The sequence below is a fragment of the Musca vetustissima genome, unplaced genomic scaffold (assembly GCF_032173495.1).
Source record: "Musca vetustissima isolate MV318-11 ecotype Yass unplaced genomic scaffold, APGP_CSIRO_Mvet_v1 utg26365, whole genome shotgun sequence".
Taxonomy (NCBI): domain Eukaryota; kingdom Metazoa; phylum Arthropoda; class Insecta; order Diptera; family Muscidae; genus Musca; species Musca vetustissima.
In genome coordinates, this window is record NW_026882855.1 from 1 (window position 1) to 17,056 (window position 17,056).

The 17,056-nt window shown below is 36.3% G+C and overlaps 1 protein-coding gene across 1 annotated transcript; it reads left to right on the plus strand.

Moving 5' to 3' along the window:
* The first annotated feature begins 243 nt into the window (after window positions 1-243).
* Window positions 244-2,449, plus strand: LOC133329541 (phenoloxidase 2-like). The gene is made up of 3 exons (XM_061538017.1): window positions 244-1,846; window positions 1,920-2,155; window positions 2,234-2,449. The coding sequence occupies exons 1-3, from the start codon at window positions 244-246 to the stop codon at window positions 2,447-2,449; spliced, it is 2,055 nt and encodes a 684-aa protein (XP_061394001.1).
* The last annotated feature ends 14,607 nt before the right edge of the window (window positions 2,450-17,056 follow it).

Genomic DNA, 17,056 nt, shown 5'->3' on the forward strand with positions numbered 1-17,056 from the left:
TAAAATGCGTGTGAAATGGAGATAAGAGATTTGGTAGTAATTTAATTACAATTTCAATTTTGTATAAAAACTCAACGCCACTGTGGATAGTTCATCAGTTCATCGACTGACTTTGTCTGAACAATTATATTGACTTTACAGTATAAGTTTAAGGCTTAGTTGTTTAAAAGGAAATTCCATTTTAATTCAATTTTAATTGTTTAAATAAATTGAAATTTTTGAATAAACCAACTGACGGCTAAAATGGCTACCAAGAAGAATCTCTTGCTGTTGTTCGACCGTCCCACTGAACCCGTGTTCATGGAGAAGGGCAACAAGACCGTATTCGATGTGCCCGACAAGTTCTTAACCGATCGCTATCGACCCATTGGCAATGAAGTGCAAAGTCGTTTCGGTGAAAGTGCCGAACAACGTATTCCCGTTAGGGACATCAGTCTGCCTGATCTTCGTATTCCCATGTCCTTGGGTCGTGATGAACAATTCTCATTGTTCATACCACGTCATCGTCGCATTGCTGGTCGTTTGATTGACATCTTTATGGGAATGCGTACCGTAGACGACTTGATGAGTATTGCCGTGTATGCTCGTGACCGTGTCAACCCCATCCTCTTCAATTATGCCTTGTCAGTGGCATTATTGCATCGTCCTGATACCAAGGGTGTGGATTTACCATCATTTGCTCAGACTTTCCCCGACAAATTCATCGATTCACAGGTCTTCCGTCAGATGAGAGAGGAAGCCACTGTTGTGCCCGAAGATTCACGAATGCCCATTGTCGTTCCCAGAGATTATACTGCCTCGGATTTGGATCCCGAACATCGTTTGTGGTATTTCCGTGAAGATATGGGCATTAATCTACATCACTGGCATTGGCATTTGGTGTATCCCTTCGAAGCTGGAGACCGTAGAATTGTCGACAAGGATCGTCGTGGTGAATTGTTCTACTACATGCACGAACAAGTTTTGGCTCGCTACAATATGGAACGTTTCAGCAACAATTTGGCTCGTGTTACACGTTTCAATAATTTCCGTGAACCCATTGCTGAGGGTTATTTCCCTAAAATGGACTCTCTGGTTGCCAGTCGTGCTTGGCCACCACGTTTCGATAACACTACTCTGAAGGATTTGAATCGTGAGTTGGATCAAATTAACTTGGATATTGCCGATTTGGAAAGATGGCGTGATCGTATTTTCGAAGCCATCCATCAAGGATTTGTTGTGGACAGCAGCGGTAATCGTATCCCATTGGATGAAAATCGTGGTATTGATATTTTGGGCAATATGTTGGAGGCCTCGATTATCTCGCCAAATCAATCGGTATATGGTGATTTGCACAATTTGGGTCATGTCTTCATTTCGTATTCTCACGATCCCGATCATCGTCACTTGGAATCATTTGGTGTTATGGGTGATTCTGCCACAGCTATGCGTGACCCTGTCTTCTACAGGTGGCATGCATACATCAATGATATTTTCGAAGAACACAAGACCCGGTTGACACCCTACACCTTGCCTCAGTTGCAATATAATGGTATTTCCATTGCTGGTGTTCAGGTTAGCTCCGATGGTGGCAGACCCAATGTGCTGTCCACCTTCTGGCAGCAATCGGATGTTGATCTCTCTCGTGGTATGGACTTTGTACCACGCGGCAATGTTTTCGCACGTTTCACCCACTTGCAACACACTCCATTCACCTACACCATTAATGTGAACAACGCCAGTGGTGCTCAACGTTTTGGTACGGTGCGTATATTCTTGGGTCCCAAGACCGATGAACGTGGCCAGCCATGGATGTTGAGAGATCAACGTTTGATGATGGTTGAATTGGATAAATTCATTGTTCAATGTAAGTTTGGGGGAAGGGGGATGTTTTTGGGGAATATGTTGTTAATAAGTTGTGTTGTTTTTGTCTTTTATAGTGAATCCTGGCCAAAACACCATTAGACGTCGTTCGAGCGAATCAAGTGTGACAATTCCATTCGAACGTGTTTTCCGTAATTTGGATGCCAATCGTCCAGCTGCCGGCACCGCCGAAGAATTGGAATTCAATTTCTGTGGTTGTGGTTGGCCCGAACATATGTTGATTCCCAAAGGTTTGCCCGAGGGTATGCAATGTGAATTGTTCGTTATGGTCTCCAATTATGAAGATGATCGGGTAAGTAAAGGGGAGGGGGGATAATTACGATATTGTGACAAATGTTTTATTAATTATTTTTAATTGGATTATTAACAGGTTGATCAAACTTTGGTCGGCTCCTGCAGTGATGCTGCTTCGTACTGTGGCGTTCGTGATCGCCTCTATCCTGATCGTCGCCCCATGGGTTATCCATTCGATCGTTTGCCACGCCAAGGTGCTGATCGTTTGGTCAATTTCTTGACACCCAACATGAGCCTGGTCGATGTCGTTATTCGCCACGAGCCCAACAAGACTGTTGTGAGACAACAATAATTTGCCAATTGAGGAGAAGGATGTTTTACCAAGTAGCCAAATAGCTTATTAATAACAAAGAGTTTCATTTTAATATTCACATTGTACTTCCACATGATCCCTGAAATAAAATAAATTAAAATTTTATCTTTCCAATTTAAAATATATGTTTCCATTTTCTTCTTTCTCAACAAAAAATTCAATAGACTTTGATTTGGCGTTAAACTGTCAACAAATTAAATTTTCTTCAAAATGTGTTCAAAAAAGAAGTTGAGACCTAATTTGTTGAACATTTCAACAGAACAATAATAAAACATACAATTCCCAATGAGAAAAAGATTTGTCCCCCAAATGAAAGCGAAAAACAGGAAAATAATTCCCGACACGTTTCTAAACGGCAGAACAATAAACATTCGAAGAAAAAAACACCAAACGGCTGCGAACACTCACCACATACTCACCCTCTCAAAAAATACAATGACGAAAAAAAAACAGAACACGGATGTGATGAAACCTGAAACCCAAACAATAGTTGGCCTATTGTATACGCCAAACTGAAATCTAAACCAAATAAAACTTAATGTCAAACAGATTCACTTCTACAATGCGGCTTCAGACTTCAAACGAAGCGAAAACACTGGGACAGTATGGCATAGAAAGGAAATAAAAGGAAAAAGGAAAACAGAAACTGTCCTATTAAAATTTTTGTCACGTCTAGACATAATTTCTTCAATCATTTATTACCTAATTAAGTGGAAGTGTAAAAGAAAGAAAAAGAAAAAAAACAGCAACAACCTGGATGTTGCACCAGAAATGTCTTCCGTTTTTTTTTTTCTTAGAGGAACGACCACGTGGAGAACAATGACTAAATTAGCATGGCTATTTCAGTCTACACTAGGAATTCTTATATATATATATGACGTGAGCTTTCTACTATGCACATACATATGTTGGTAACGCTCAGGCCTATAAATCTGTTAATTTCTCATGAAATCTTCATTAAAAATCCACGCCTATAAATCTGGTAATTTCTCAAGAAATTTTCTTTAACCAGTAAGGAAAGTAGTAAAGTCGGACTGGGCCGACTATATGATATCCTTCACCACTTTGGGTATGTGCTACATATGTATGCTACCAGACGCCGCCTTTTCGAAGGAACATTGACATGAAATTGAACGAACTTAAATCTAAATCTAACCCGATTTACACGAAGTCTAACACACGAGCTAGGGTAGGGACAGATTTCCATCTCAAAGCCACGAAAATCTCCATGAACATGCAGAACAACATCAAGTGTAAATACATATACAAAAAAAAAAAACAGTAAGGAAAGTAGTAAAGTCGGACGGGGCCGACTATATAACACCCTTCATCACTTTGGGTATATTCAACAGATGAATCCTATCAGACGTCGAATTCTTAAAGGACAAGTAAAATGAAATTGTATCCACAAACATGTCATTCTGCAACCGATACTAATATTTTCATTTGGTCAGAAGCTATATCTAAATCTGAACCGATTTCAGGAAACTTAACACACATCATTCTAGACCTAATTCATTACGCTGTGCCAAACTTCGTGCAACCCGAAAGATATTAAGGGACTTTGGTACACCATTTACCTTAAATCGGACGAAAATGTATATTGGAGCTATATCTAAATCTGAACTGATTTTCACGAAACTTAACACACATCGAAAAATATATAGGGACTTTGGTGCACCATTTATATTAAATCCGACGATACTATATATGGGAGCTATATCTAAATCTGGACCGATTTTCACGAAACATACCAGACATCATTTTAGGCTCAATTCAGTACGTTATGCCAAATTTCGTGCAAATCGAAAAATATATAGGGACTTTGATATGGGAGCTATATATAAATCTATACCGATTTTCTCGAACCTTAGCAGACATCACTCTAGGCTCAATTCAGTACGTTATGTCAAATTTCGTGCAAATTGCAAGATGTATGTGGACTTTGGCGCACCACTTACATGAAATCGAACGAAAATATATAAAGGAGCTATATCTAAATCTTGACCGATTTTCTCGAAACTTGGCAGACATCACTCTAGGCTCAATTCAGTACGTTATGCCAAATTTCGTGAAAATCGAAAGACTTATAGGTACTTTGGGGCACCATTTACATGAAATCGGACGAAAATATATATGGGAGGTATATCTAAATCTGAACCGATTTTCGCGAAACTTGGCAGACATCACTCTTAGCTCAATTCAGTACGTTATGCCAAATTTCGTGCAAATCGAACGATATATAGGGACTTTGGTGCGCTATTTACATGAAATCGGACGAAACTATATATGGGAGCTATATCTAAATCTGGACCGATTTTCACGAAACTTGGCAGACATCATTCTAGACCTAAATGATTAGGCTGTATCATATATAAGGACCGTTTACATAAAATCGGTTTAATATATATATGGGAGCTGAAATCTGAACCGATTTTTTCCCAATTTCAATAGGGTTCGTCCTTGGGCCAAATAAGTGACCTGTGCCAAATTTCATCCAATTCGAAAAATAAATGCGACCTGTACTTTGTTTACAATTTAACATGGACAGACAGAAAGACAGACGGACGGACATGCATAAATCGACTTAGAAAGTGATTCTATACATATTCTCAAAAGGAATCATGTGTCTATCTCGTTTCCTTTTGCCTGTTACAAACATATGCACAAAGACATAATACCCTGTACCACAGTGTGGTGAATGGTATAAAAAACAGTAAGGAAAGTAGTAAAGTCGGACGGGGCCGACTATATAACACCCTTCATCTCCTTGGGTATATTCAACAGATGAATCCTAACGGACGTCGAATTCTTAAAGGACAAGTAAAATGAAATTGTATCCACAAACATGTCATTCTGCAACCGATAATAATATTTTCATTTGGTCAGAAGCTATATCTAAATCTGAACCGATTTCATGAAACTTAGCACACATCATTCTAGACCTAATTCATTACACTATGCAAAATTTCGTGCAAATCGAAAGATATGTAGGGACTTTGGTGCCCCATTTACCTTAAATCGGACGAAAATATATATGGGAACTATATCTTAATCTGACCCGATTTTCTCGAAACTTGACACACATCATTCTAGACTCAATTCAGTTCCCTATGCAAAATTTCGTGCGAATCGAAAGATATATAAGGACTTTGGTGCCCCATTTACATTAAATCGGACGAAAATATATATGGGAACTATATCTTAATCTGACCCGATTTTCTCGAAACTTGACACACATCATCCTAGCCTCAATTCAGTACACTATGCAAAATTTCGTGCAAATCGAAAGATAAATAAGGACTTTGGTGCCCCATTTACGTTAAATCGCACGAAAAATATATTGGAGCTATATGCAAACCTGAACTGATTTTCTCGAAACTTAACACACATCATTCTAGACCTAATGCATTACGGTGTGCCAAATTTCGTGCAAATCGAAAACTATATAGGGACTTTGGTGTACCATTTACATTAAATCGGACGAAAATATGTATGGGGCTATATCTAAATCTGAACCTGTTTTCACGGAACTTGGCAGACATCATTCTAGAGTCAATTCAGTACTCTATGCTAAGTTTCGTGCAAATCGAAATGTATGTAGGGACTTTGGTGCCACATTTACTTTAAATCGGACGAAAATATATATGGGAGCTATATCTAAATCTGAACCGATTTTCTCGAAACTTGACTCAATTGAGTACACCGTGCCAAATTTCGTGCAAATCGAAAGTTATATAGGAATTCGATGCCCCATTTACCTTAAATCGGACGATAATTTATATGGGAGCTATATCTAAATCTGAACCACTTTTCTTCAATTTCAATAGGCTTCGTCCTTGGGCCAAATAAGTGAGCTGTGCCAAATTTCATCCAAATCGAATGATAAATGCGACCTGTACTTTGTTCACAAAACTACATGGACGGACGGACATTCGTAAATCGACTCAGAAAGTGATTCTATGCATATTCTCAAAAGGAACCATGTGTCTATCTCGTTTCCTTTTGCCTGTTACAAACATATGCACAAAGACTTAATACCTCAAGGGTATAAAAATCCACGCTTATATAAATCTGTTAATTTCTCAAGAAATCTTCTTTAAAAATCTGTCAATTGCTCAAGAACTGATCTCTGAATATTCAAGGTCATATCGGCGGTGGTGGTAAATTTCAGAAACTTCCATTTACTACACATTATGTCTGTTCCTAATGTTCAACGTCATGTCATTCCAGCTTTTTGAATTTGGCTACATGGCTGCAAAAGGTCGTGCCAATTGTTGACCTATGCTACCCCTAACAAATGAAAATCCCCCGTATTTTTTGAATTCTTTGCACATGACTGGCAGGCCATTGTTCTCAAATCCATTTCTTCTTCTTCTTTTTGGAAGGAAATAAGTTTGTTCTAATTTACTCAATAGCAACAATAACTATAGGCAGGCAGCCAGCCAAACTGCCAATGGGTCTTATTGAACGTTGAACATTGTCTGATATTCGGTTTGTATGTTTGTTAGTTCGATTGTTTTCAATTTCAAGTACAAAAAGATCCAAGTAAAGTACACAGAGTGGGTGTTATTTCTGGCAGGAGAGATGTCCATTGAATGTTCGATGAAATGAATGAAGAAACAAATTTAAAAGAAACAAGAAGTACTTGAAGTCTATTGTGACACAACCACTTGTCAGTGGCTTTTGTTGTCACTGCAAACGCCTGAGTTGTAGACAACAACAACATTTTTTTTTTGTTTCGTCAGACTGGTACTAAACAATTTTATTGTTTTTGTTTGAATTGTTTTATTTTAAGAGGGCAAATTCAGGTTGTTATATTTGTTTACCTGGAAATACGAGAAGTCATGGCTGAGAAATTGAAGTCGGTGACCGGAATTCTAGAAATAAATTTTCGTATAGAATAGAAGGCTTAATCCCCAAATCGTACTATACAATTAACGAAACGCATAAGCCTAAATTAATGTAAATCGAAAGCAAGTATAGCAGAGTTGCAACTAAAACGAGTGACTTGGTTGAACTATTTTGGAATCGGACAAACCTATATATGGAAGCTATATCTAAATTTGAACCGATTTTTTTTTTCAATTTCAATAGGATTCGTCCATGGTTTACATAAGTGGGCTATCCCAAATTTCATCTCATTCGGATCATAAATACGACCTCTACTTTGTTTACAATTTAACATGGACAGACGGACGGACAAACGGGCATGCATAAATGGGATCTATCTCATTTCCTTTTACATGTTACAAACATATGCTCAAAGACATAATACCATGTACCACAGTGTGGTGCTATGAAGGCTGTGAATATCAATTTCTAGAAAAATATGAAGAGGAGGTACTTTACGGAGTGGATACATAACTTTTTTGGGAATATATCTTGACTCACCATATTTAAAGTTCTAAACCCTTTAGGGTGTTACCAGAAAGAGTGAACCGATAGGCTTCATCTGCAGATATGATATAAATTTGATAAAAAAATATTAATTTTGAGCGAAGTGGCACATTTTCACAAGCGGTGGGACTACAGATACAATTTACGATGTGAAAATTATATTTACACAAAATTTTCAAAATATGGACCCATTGTGGGGAAGTTACCAGAAGGAGTGGACCAATGACTCTCACCTTCGAACACGATATATTCTTTTACCAGGTTATTCAGTCCACTTTTTCTGGTAGCCCTCATATAACGGTTCCCCCAATTTTCTGGTTGTGGGTGGGGTTTTGCCGCATTTTCGACCGAATTGTCTGAAATATATTACTTTGAGTTCTTATAGGGTAGCAAATCTCGACACTAATAATTATTATTATTACAGGTTCATTTTTTCGAGTAGCCCCCATATATGGGTACCAACCAATTTTCGGTATTTTGGGGTTTTTTTCAAACGAATTCGCTGTAATTTGGTATTTTGTCGTCGTATACATGTCACTTATTTGGCCCAAGGACGAACACTATTGATATAGGGGAAAAACGGTAGGAAAAAAAATCTACCATAGATATTTTCTTCCGATTTTATTTAATGGTGCACCATACACCCAATATTTGTCCGATTAAACCAGTGAGCGGAGCAGTATAGTCGGACGGGGCCGACCATATAATACTCTACACAACTTCCACGAAAATCTAACTTTGCGTTATTCAGATTCTCTTTACCGTGGGTTATGTTGTGATGTTGGGCTTTCAATTGTGGCCTATAGATCGACTCAAAAAAAAAAAAAAAAAAAAAAAACACAAAATGTTAAGTTTTCGGCCCACTTCATCCCAAAAATTATTATGTGATCATCACCGAAAATTATAGGCGTTGTCCTTGACCATAACTGGAATCTCTCTAGTGTGGTTGTGGGTTACTAAATAATGTCTGAATACGTAAGCACCTGTAAATATTTAAGTGTAGCTCCCACATCTAACGTCCATATAATTGATATCAATTTAAAGGTCAACCACTCCACTTGAACATACTATCAACTTTTTGGGTCTGGGTCCTTCAGGGCCAAATATATACGCCATATAATACAAATTTTGTAATTTTTCACACAAAAGTCGGGGTCCATTTGAGCCGCTAAATATTGACTGATCTTTGTCAAAACAGGCATGCTTATTCTTTGGCCCGATCCCCTTCTCCATGCAAAAATTCGCGGTGTTTGGGCCATAATTGCGGCCACTGGAGCGACCAGAAAATCAGACAAAAATAAAGTTTTTGGTCCATTTCATCCCCAAAATATTAACCGATCTTTTCCCAAAAAACAATCGTGAAGATTGGTCCATAACTGTGGCCTGTATCGTGTTTACAAATTATAATGGACAGACGGACGAAGGGACACGCATGTCTAGATCGACTTAGCTAGTCGATATATGACGATCGGTATACATAAAGGTGGGTCTAGGATCAATATTTCGCGGCATTACAAACTTTTGTGGCTGCACAAAGCTATAATACCCTGACAACATAGTTGTGTAAAGTATTAATATTTAACAGAATTGTTCCATGTGTTGGAGTTGTCTCCATATAGGCGTATTCTACCATAGTATGGGGATATTCGTTACTCGAAATTGTCAGGGGTTTTGCCGCATTTTCGACCGAATTGTCTGAAATATATTACTTTGAGTTCTTATAGGGTAGCAAATCTCGACACTAATAATTATTATTATTACAGGTTCATTTTTTCGAGTAGCCCCCATATATGGGTACCAACCAATTTTCGGTATTTTGGGGTTTTTTTCAAACGAATTCGCTGTAATTTGGTATTTTGTCGTCGTATACATGTCACTTATTTGGCCCAAGGACGAACACTATTGATATAGGGGAAAAACGGTAGGAAAAAAAATCTACCATAGATATTTTCTTCCGATTTTATTTAATGGTGCACCATACACCCAATATTTGTCCGATTAAACCAGTGAGCGGAGCAGTATAGTCGGACGGGGCCGACCATATAATACTCTACACAACTTCCACGAAAATCTAACTTTGCGTTATTCAGATTCTCTTTACCGTGGGTTATGTTGTGATGTTGGGCTTTCAATTGTGGCCTATAGATCGACTCAAAAAAAAAAAAATAAACACAAAATGTTAAGTTTTCGGTCCACTTCATCCCAAAATTATTATCTGATCATCACCGAAAATTATAGGCGTTGTCCTTGACCATAACTGGAATCTCTCTAGTGTGGTTGTGGGTTACTAAATAATGTCTGAATACGTAAGCACCTGTAAATATTTAAGTGTAGCTCCCACATCTAACGTCCATATAATTGATATCAATTTAAAGGTCAACCACTCCACTTGAACATACTATCAACTTTTTGGGTCTGGGTCCTTCAGGGCCAAATATATACGCCATATAATACAAATTTTGTAATTTTTCACACAAAAGTCGGGGTCCATTTGAGCCGCTAAATATTGACCGATCTTTATCAAACAGGCACACTTATTCTTTGGGCAATAATTGCGGCCACTGGAGCGACCAGAAAATCAGACAAAAATAAAGTTTTTGGTCCATTTCATCCCCAAAATATTAACCGATCTTTTCCCAAAAAACAATCGTGAAGATTGGTCCATAACTGTGGCCTGTATCGTGTTTACAAATTATAATGGACAGACGGACGAAGGGACACACATGTCTAGATCGACTTAGCTAGTCGATATATGACGATCGGTATACATAAAGGTGGGTCTAGGATCAATATTTCGCGGCATTACAAACTTTTGTGGCTGCACAAAGCTATAATACCCTGACAACATAGTTGTGTAAAGTATTAATATTTAACAGAATTGTTCCATGTGTTGGAGTTGTCTCCATATAGGCGTATTCTACCATAGTATGGGGATATTCGTTACTCGAAATTGTCAGTTTTTAGCTTACAGTCTGGTTTTTTGCCATCTGTTGTAATCATTCCGCCTTCTAATGATATCGTTATAAAATACAAGTACCTGACGATAATGAAATATAGGCATAGCCGCTCATATAATGATAACCCCAAATATTCGCGAATTCCTACACCATTTAATTAATATTGGTCTTCCTCTAGGCATAGCCCCATATAGCTTTCACTCTAAACTGCAAGAGTTTTAGGACTTTATATACATGTTTCACTCTACCAAACCTTGATTAGGTCTACATAAATCAGTTTGTAGATTTGTCAGTATAGGTCCACACTTTGGTATGTTCCCTATATTTTCATATCAAGTACCTGGTGCAGGGTATCCAAAGTTCGGCCCGTCCTAACTTAAGGTTTTTGTTTTTCACTTGTTATAGAAATGTTTTTGGGTCGCTGCAGTCTGACTATAGACAAAATATTTTTGTTAACAATTTATATCAACTTACTGCTTTTATATTATTAATTATTCGAACATTAGCACATGAATATCTAATTTACAAGCGACAATATTTAATGGATCTTTGTAACAAGTGACTGATGTTCAACTATGTTTCAAATGAAATTAGATAAACAAATAATTTGTAAAAAAATCTATTGTGTATCAGACAAGCACAGCATACGACGAAAAAATGATTAACATCAAACATGTTTGCCATATTAGTTTACATATTTGGGTAGAAGAACGACAAAAACTCATTTCATCTAGTATATCCTTCGAAGTTCAGTACTAGTTACTGTTGTTGGGTCTATATTGCACTTCATTTTAATGTAATTTAATTCGTACATGTGATTAGATCATGAACCTCGTTAATGTCACTTACATACTCACACACATATATATATATATATGACCTCCCCAAATCTCCCTACCAACACCACCCTACATATAATGCTGCCGTGGACTTTGTACCGATTGTTAGCTTGATATGAAAATATTTTTAATTAAAACAAAATTGTTGTTTTTTTTTCTAAATAAAAATTCAAAAAATAAAACAAATGTTTGAATGGAAATGGAAAATGAGCAGAGAAAATGAATGGGAAAAATGAAACATAGCCAGAAGAGGAAAGTTTAATTAACAAGAAATGCAACGTTCTCGTGGTGGTACACTTTATCAATAGTGGAAAATAGAACACCTATGAAATGTAAAGAGGAAGCTAGAGAGTTAGCGGAATAATGAAACAAACAGATCGAAAAAACAAAACAACAACAAATGCTAACTAAAACTCGGTCATATTATGCTTAACACCAATGAATGAAAGAATGCATGCCAAAGTCAAAGAAAGCCAAATTGGATGAAGAATTTTTCAGAATTGGTATCCTTTAATGAAAAGCCAGAAAGGTGAGAAAGTAATTTACGTTCAGATAATCAATGAGTAATGGAATATTGGGAATGTAGAGGGCAATTTTGTAAAGTGGAAGAAATAGAATTTAATTAAAATTAAGGAAGAGTATTACCACAAATACCAGCTATAGACGGAGATTTTTAAAGGAATATTTTTTTAAAAACTTCTAATCGAATTTTTTTGTTGAACTATAGGCGTGGATTTTTTAAAGGAATATTTTTTAGATGAACTTGGATTTTTTAAAGGAATATTTTTTGGAGAAGCTATAGGCGTGGATTTTTTAAAGAAATATTTTTTGGAGAAGCTATAGGCGTGGATTTTTTAAAGAAATATTTTTTGGAGAAGCTATAGGCGTGGATTTTTTAAAGAAATATTTTTTGGAGAAGAAGCTATAGGCGTGGATTTTTTAAAGAAATATTTTTTGGAGAAGCTATAGGCGTGGATTTTTTAAAGGAATAAGATGAACTTGGATTTTTTAAAGAAATATTTTTTGGAGAAGCTATAGGCGTGGATTTTTTAAAGAAATATTTTTTGGAGAAGCTATAGGCGTGGATTTTTTAAAGAAATATTTTTTGGAGAAGCTATAGGCGTGGATTTTTTAAAGAAATATTTTTTGGAGAAGCTATAGGCGTGGATTTTTTAAAGAAATATTTTTTGGAGAAGCTATAGGCGTGGATTTTTTAAAGAAATATTTTTTGGAGAAGCTATAGGCGTGGATTTTTTAAAGAAATATTTTTTGGAGAAGCTATAGGCGTGGATTTTTTAAAGAAATATTTTTTGGAGAAGCTATAGGCGTGGATTTTTTAAAGAAATATTTTTTGGAGAAGCTATAGGCGTGGATTTTTTAAAGAAATATTTTTTGGAGAAGCTATAGGCGTGGATTTTTTAAAGAAATATTTTTTGGAGAAGCTATAGGCGTGGATTTTTTAAAGAAATATTTTTTGGAGAAGCTATAGGCGTGGATTTTTTAAAGAAATATTTTTTGGAGAAGCTATAGGCGTGGATTTTTTAAAGAAATATTTTTTGGAGAAGCTATAGGCGTGGATTTTTTAAAGAAATATTTTTTGGAGAAGCTATAGGCGTGGATTTTTTAAAGAAATATTTTTTGGAGAAGCTATAGGCGTGGATTTTTTAAAGAAATATTTTTTGGAGAAGCTATAGGCGTGGATTTTTTAAAGAAATATTTTTTGGAGAAGCTATAGGCGTGGATTTTTTAAAGAAATATTTTTTGGAGAAGCTATAGGCGTGGATTTTTTAAAGAAATATTTTTTGGAGAAGCTATAGGCGTGGATTTTTTAAAGAAATATTTTTTGGAGAAGCTATAGGCGTGGATTTTTTAAAGAAATATTTTTTGGAGAAGCTATAGGCGTGGATTTTTTAAAGAAATATTTTTTGGAGAAGCTATAGGCGTGGATTTTTTAAAGAAATATTTTTTGGAGAAGCTATAGGCGTGGATTTTTTAAAGAAATATTTTTTGGAGAAGCTATAGGCGTGGATTTTTTAAAGAAATATTTTTGGAGAAGCTATAGGCGTGGATTTTTTAAAGAAATATTTTTTGGAGAAGCTATAGGCGTGGATTTTTTAAAGAAATATTTTTTGGAAAGCTATAGGCGTGGATTTTTTAAAGAAATATTTTTTGGAGAAGCTATAGGCGTGGATTTTTTAAAGAAATATTTTTTGGAGAAGCTATAGGCGTGGATTTTTTAAAGAAATATTTTTTGGAGAAGCTATAGGCGTGGATTTTTTAAAGAAATATTTTTTGGAGAAGCTATAGGCGTGGATTTTTTAAAGAAATATTTTTTGGAGAAGCTATAGGCGTGGATTTTTTAAAGAAATATTTTTTGGAGAAGCTATAGGCGTGGATTTTTTAAAGAAATATTTTTTGGAGAAGCTATAGGCGTGGATTTTTTAAAGAAATATTTTTTGGAGAAGCTATAGGCGTGGATTTTTTAAAGAAATATTTTTTGGAGAAGCTATAGGCGTGGATTTTTTAAAGAAATATTTTTTGGAGAAGCTATAGGCGTGGATTTTTTAAAGAAATATTTTTTGGAGAAGCTATAGGCGTGGATTTTTTAAAGAAATATTTTTTGGAGAAGCTATAGGCGTGGATTTTTATACCCCACACAACTATGTTGTCAGGGTATTTAAGTATACCGATCGTCATATCTCGACTAGCTGAGTCGATCTAGACATGTGTGTCCGTCCGTCCGTCCGTCTGTCCATTATAATTTGTAAACACGATACAGGCCACAGTTATGGACCAATCTTCACGAATTTTGCATGTAGGATGGGTTATGGCCAATGAAGACCCCTATTGTTTTTGGGAATGATCGGTTCATATTTAGGGGATGAAATGGACCAAACACTAAATTTTTGTCGGTTTTTCTGGTCGCTCCAGAGGCTGCAATAATGGCCCGAACATTGTGAAATTTTGCATGGAGAAGCGGATGTGGTCAATGAATAAGCATGCCTGTTTGGATAAAGATCGGTCAATATTTAGCGGGTCAAATGGACCCTAACTTTTGTGTGAAAAATTACAAAATTTGTACTCTAGAGAAGAGAGTTTGATAGAATTTGATATTATACCCAAGAGGAGTGGTTGAGCTTTAAATTAAGACCAATTATGTTGTTATATGTGCTCGGTTGTGAGAGTTACACCTAAATATTTACAGGTATCTCCGTATTTGTATATTATTTATTAACCCATTATCACCCTAGAGAGCGGAACTATAGCGCTGATCGCTTTGAAATGTTCCATGAGGTTCCAGTTATGGTCAATGACAACGCCTATAATTTTCGGTGATGATCATATAATAATTTTGGAATGAAGTGGACCGAATACTTAATTTTTTGTGTTATTTTCGAGTCGATCTATAGACCACAAATGAAAGCCGAACATCACAACACAACCCACGGTGAAGGGAATCTGGACAATAGCTGTACTGAATACTCGTAATATTCGGAAAATATGTCAGTGTGAGGAAGAGGTGCTGTTTACCTCTAATCGGGCAAGAGGGTGCAAATATTACGAAATATTGCCCAGGCACGGAATAAACATCCGAAGAAAATTTGAGTTCCGTGGTAGTAGTGTAGGGTATCGTATGGTCAGCCCCGTCCGACTATACTGCTCCGCTCACTGGTTTAATGTCTGTCCGTCTGTCCGTCCGTCTGTTGATGTTAAATTGTAAACAAAGTACAGGTCGCATTTATCATCCGATTTGGATGAAATTTGGCGCAGCTCACTTATTTGACCCAAGGACGAACCCAATTGAAATTGGGAAAAATCGGTTCAGATTTAGATATAGCTCCCATATATATTTTCGTCCGATTTAAGATAAATGGTGCACCAAAGTCTCTATATATCATTCGATTTGCACGAAATTTGGCACAGCGTATTGAATTAAGTCTGGAATGTTGTGTGTTAAGTTTCGAGAAAATCGGAACAGATTTAGATATAGCTCCCTTATATATTTTTGTCCTATATATCTTTCGATTTACACGAAATTTGGCATAGGGTACTGAATTAGATCCAGAATGATGTGTGCTAAGTTTCGTGAAAATCGTTTCCGATTTAGATTTACCTCCCATATATATTTTCGTACGATTTAATGTAAATTGTGCCCTAAAGGCCCAAAGTTTGGCCTACAGAACTAAAGTTTGGCCGACCGGCACACAATTTCGTACAATGTCCTGAAGTTAATATAATTGAATGTCTTGTACGTTGAAATATTTCTAACAACCTATTTTATATATTCGTTCGCTCATGACAAGTGCATTTATAGAAATTTTGTGTTTTTTCTGTATTTTTATTCACACTTGATGTTGTTGTTGTTCTGCATGTTTATGGGGTTTTTCGTGTCTTTGAGATGGATATCTCTCCCTTCCTTAGCTTGTTTGTAAAGTTTCGAAAAATCGGGTTAGATTTAGATTTAAGTTCGTTCTATTTCATGTCAATGTTCCTTCGAAAATGCGACGTCTGTTAGGATACGTATGTAAAATATATTCAAAGTGGTGAAGGGTATCATATAGTCGGCCCAGTCCAACTTTCCTTACTGTTTTTTGTTTTTTTTTGGGTTCTTATTTTCAGAACATATTCCTTCTAGTTTTTGGTTGAACTATAGGCGTGGATTTTTTTAAGGAATACCTTTGGAAAGGCACGATGCGGGATGATAGTCCCTTAAATTTCTTTAAATGGTTCAGTTTTTTTAAAATATGTCTACTAATACATAACAAATACTTTCTAACAATCCCCAATCCCCCCTTTTATATACAGTTTTGGTCTACAGGTTAAAGGATCACACAATTGTCATTGATATGCATCATATCATATTTTCGAGATGTTCAGTTTTCCGTTTTTAGTTGTTCAATTTTCATAGACCATCCGTACCATCTTGTTCCTCAACTTATAAATAATTCAACGATGGACAACAAATTCATTGAGCCATAAAATATGAGCATCCTTCGCAACGAAAAAGGACAACATCATCATCAGAATTCTCATCCTCATGTATCCCTGACAATGAGTGACATCGACACAAAAGAAATCGAACAACCGAATCGAAATGAAGAAGACACAGAAAAACAAACACATATACAACATATATTTCGGGCAATAAAAATCCAATGAAATACAACAACACCACAACAGACTGGCCAACAACCACAACAACACAAATAATATCGAGAAATATGTTCATCCATGATGAAGTCCTTTAAAAAGTGTCCAAGTGTAACATATCGAAATAATTTGCCAAATATTGATGACTGACCATTTCCATGTAAACCAAAGGGAACTATAACAACAACGACAACAACAATAACAGCAACGGATGGAAATGGAAACATGTGCCAGTTATT

Excerpts from the sequence above, each read along its gene's own strand:
- LOC133329541 (XM_061538017.1), top strand. The coding sequence starts at position 244 with ATGGCTACCAAGAAGAATCTCTTGCTGTTGTTCGACCGTCCCACTGAA. Across the intron at positions 1,847-1,919 it reads GGATAAATTCATTGTTCAAT|TGAATCCTGGCCAAAACACC; the intron begins GTAAGTTTGGGG and ends TGTCTTTTATAG. Across the intron at positions 2,156-2,233 it reads CCAATTATGAAGATGATCGG|GTTGATCAAACTTTGGTCGG; the intron begins GTAAGTAAAGGG and ends GATTATTAACAG.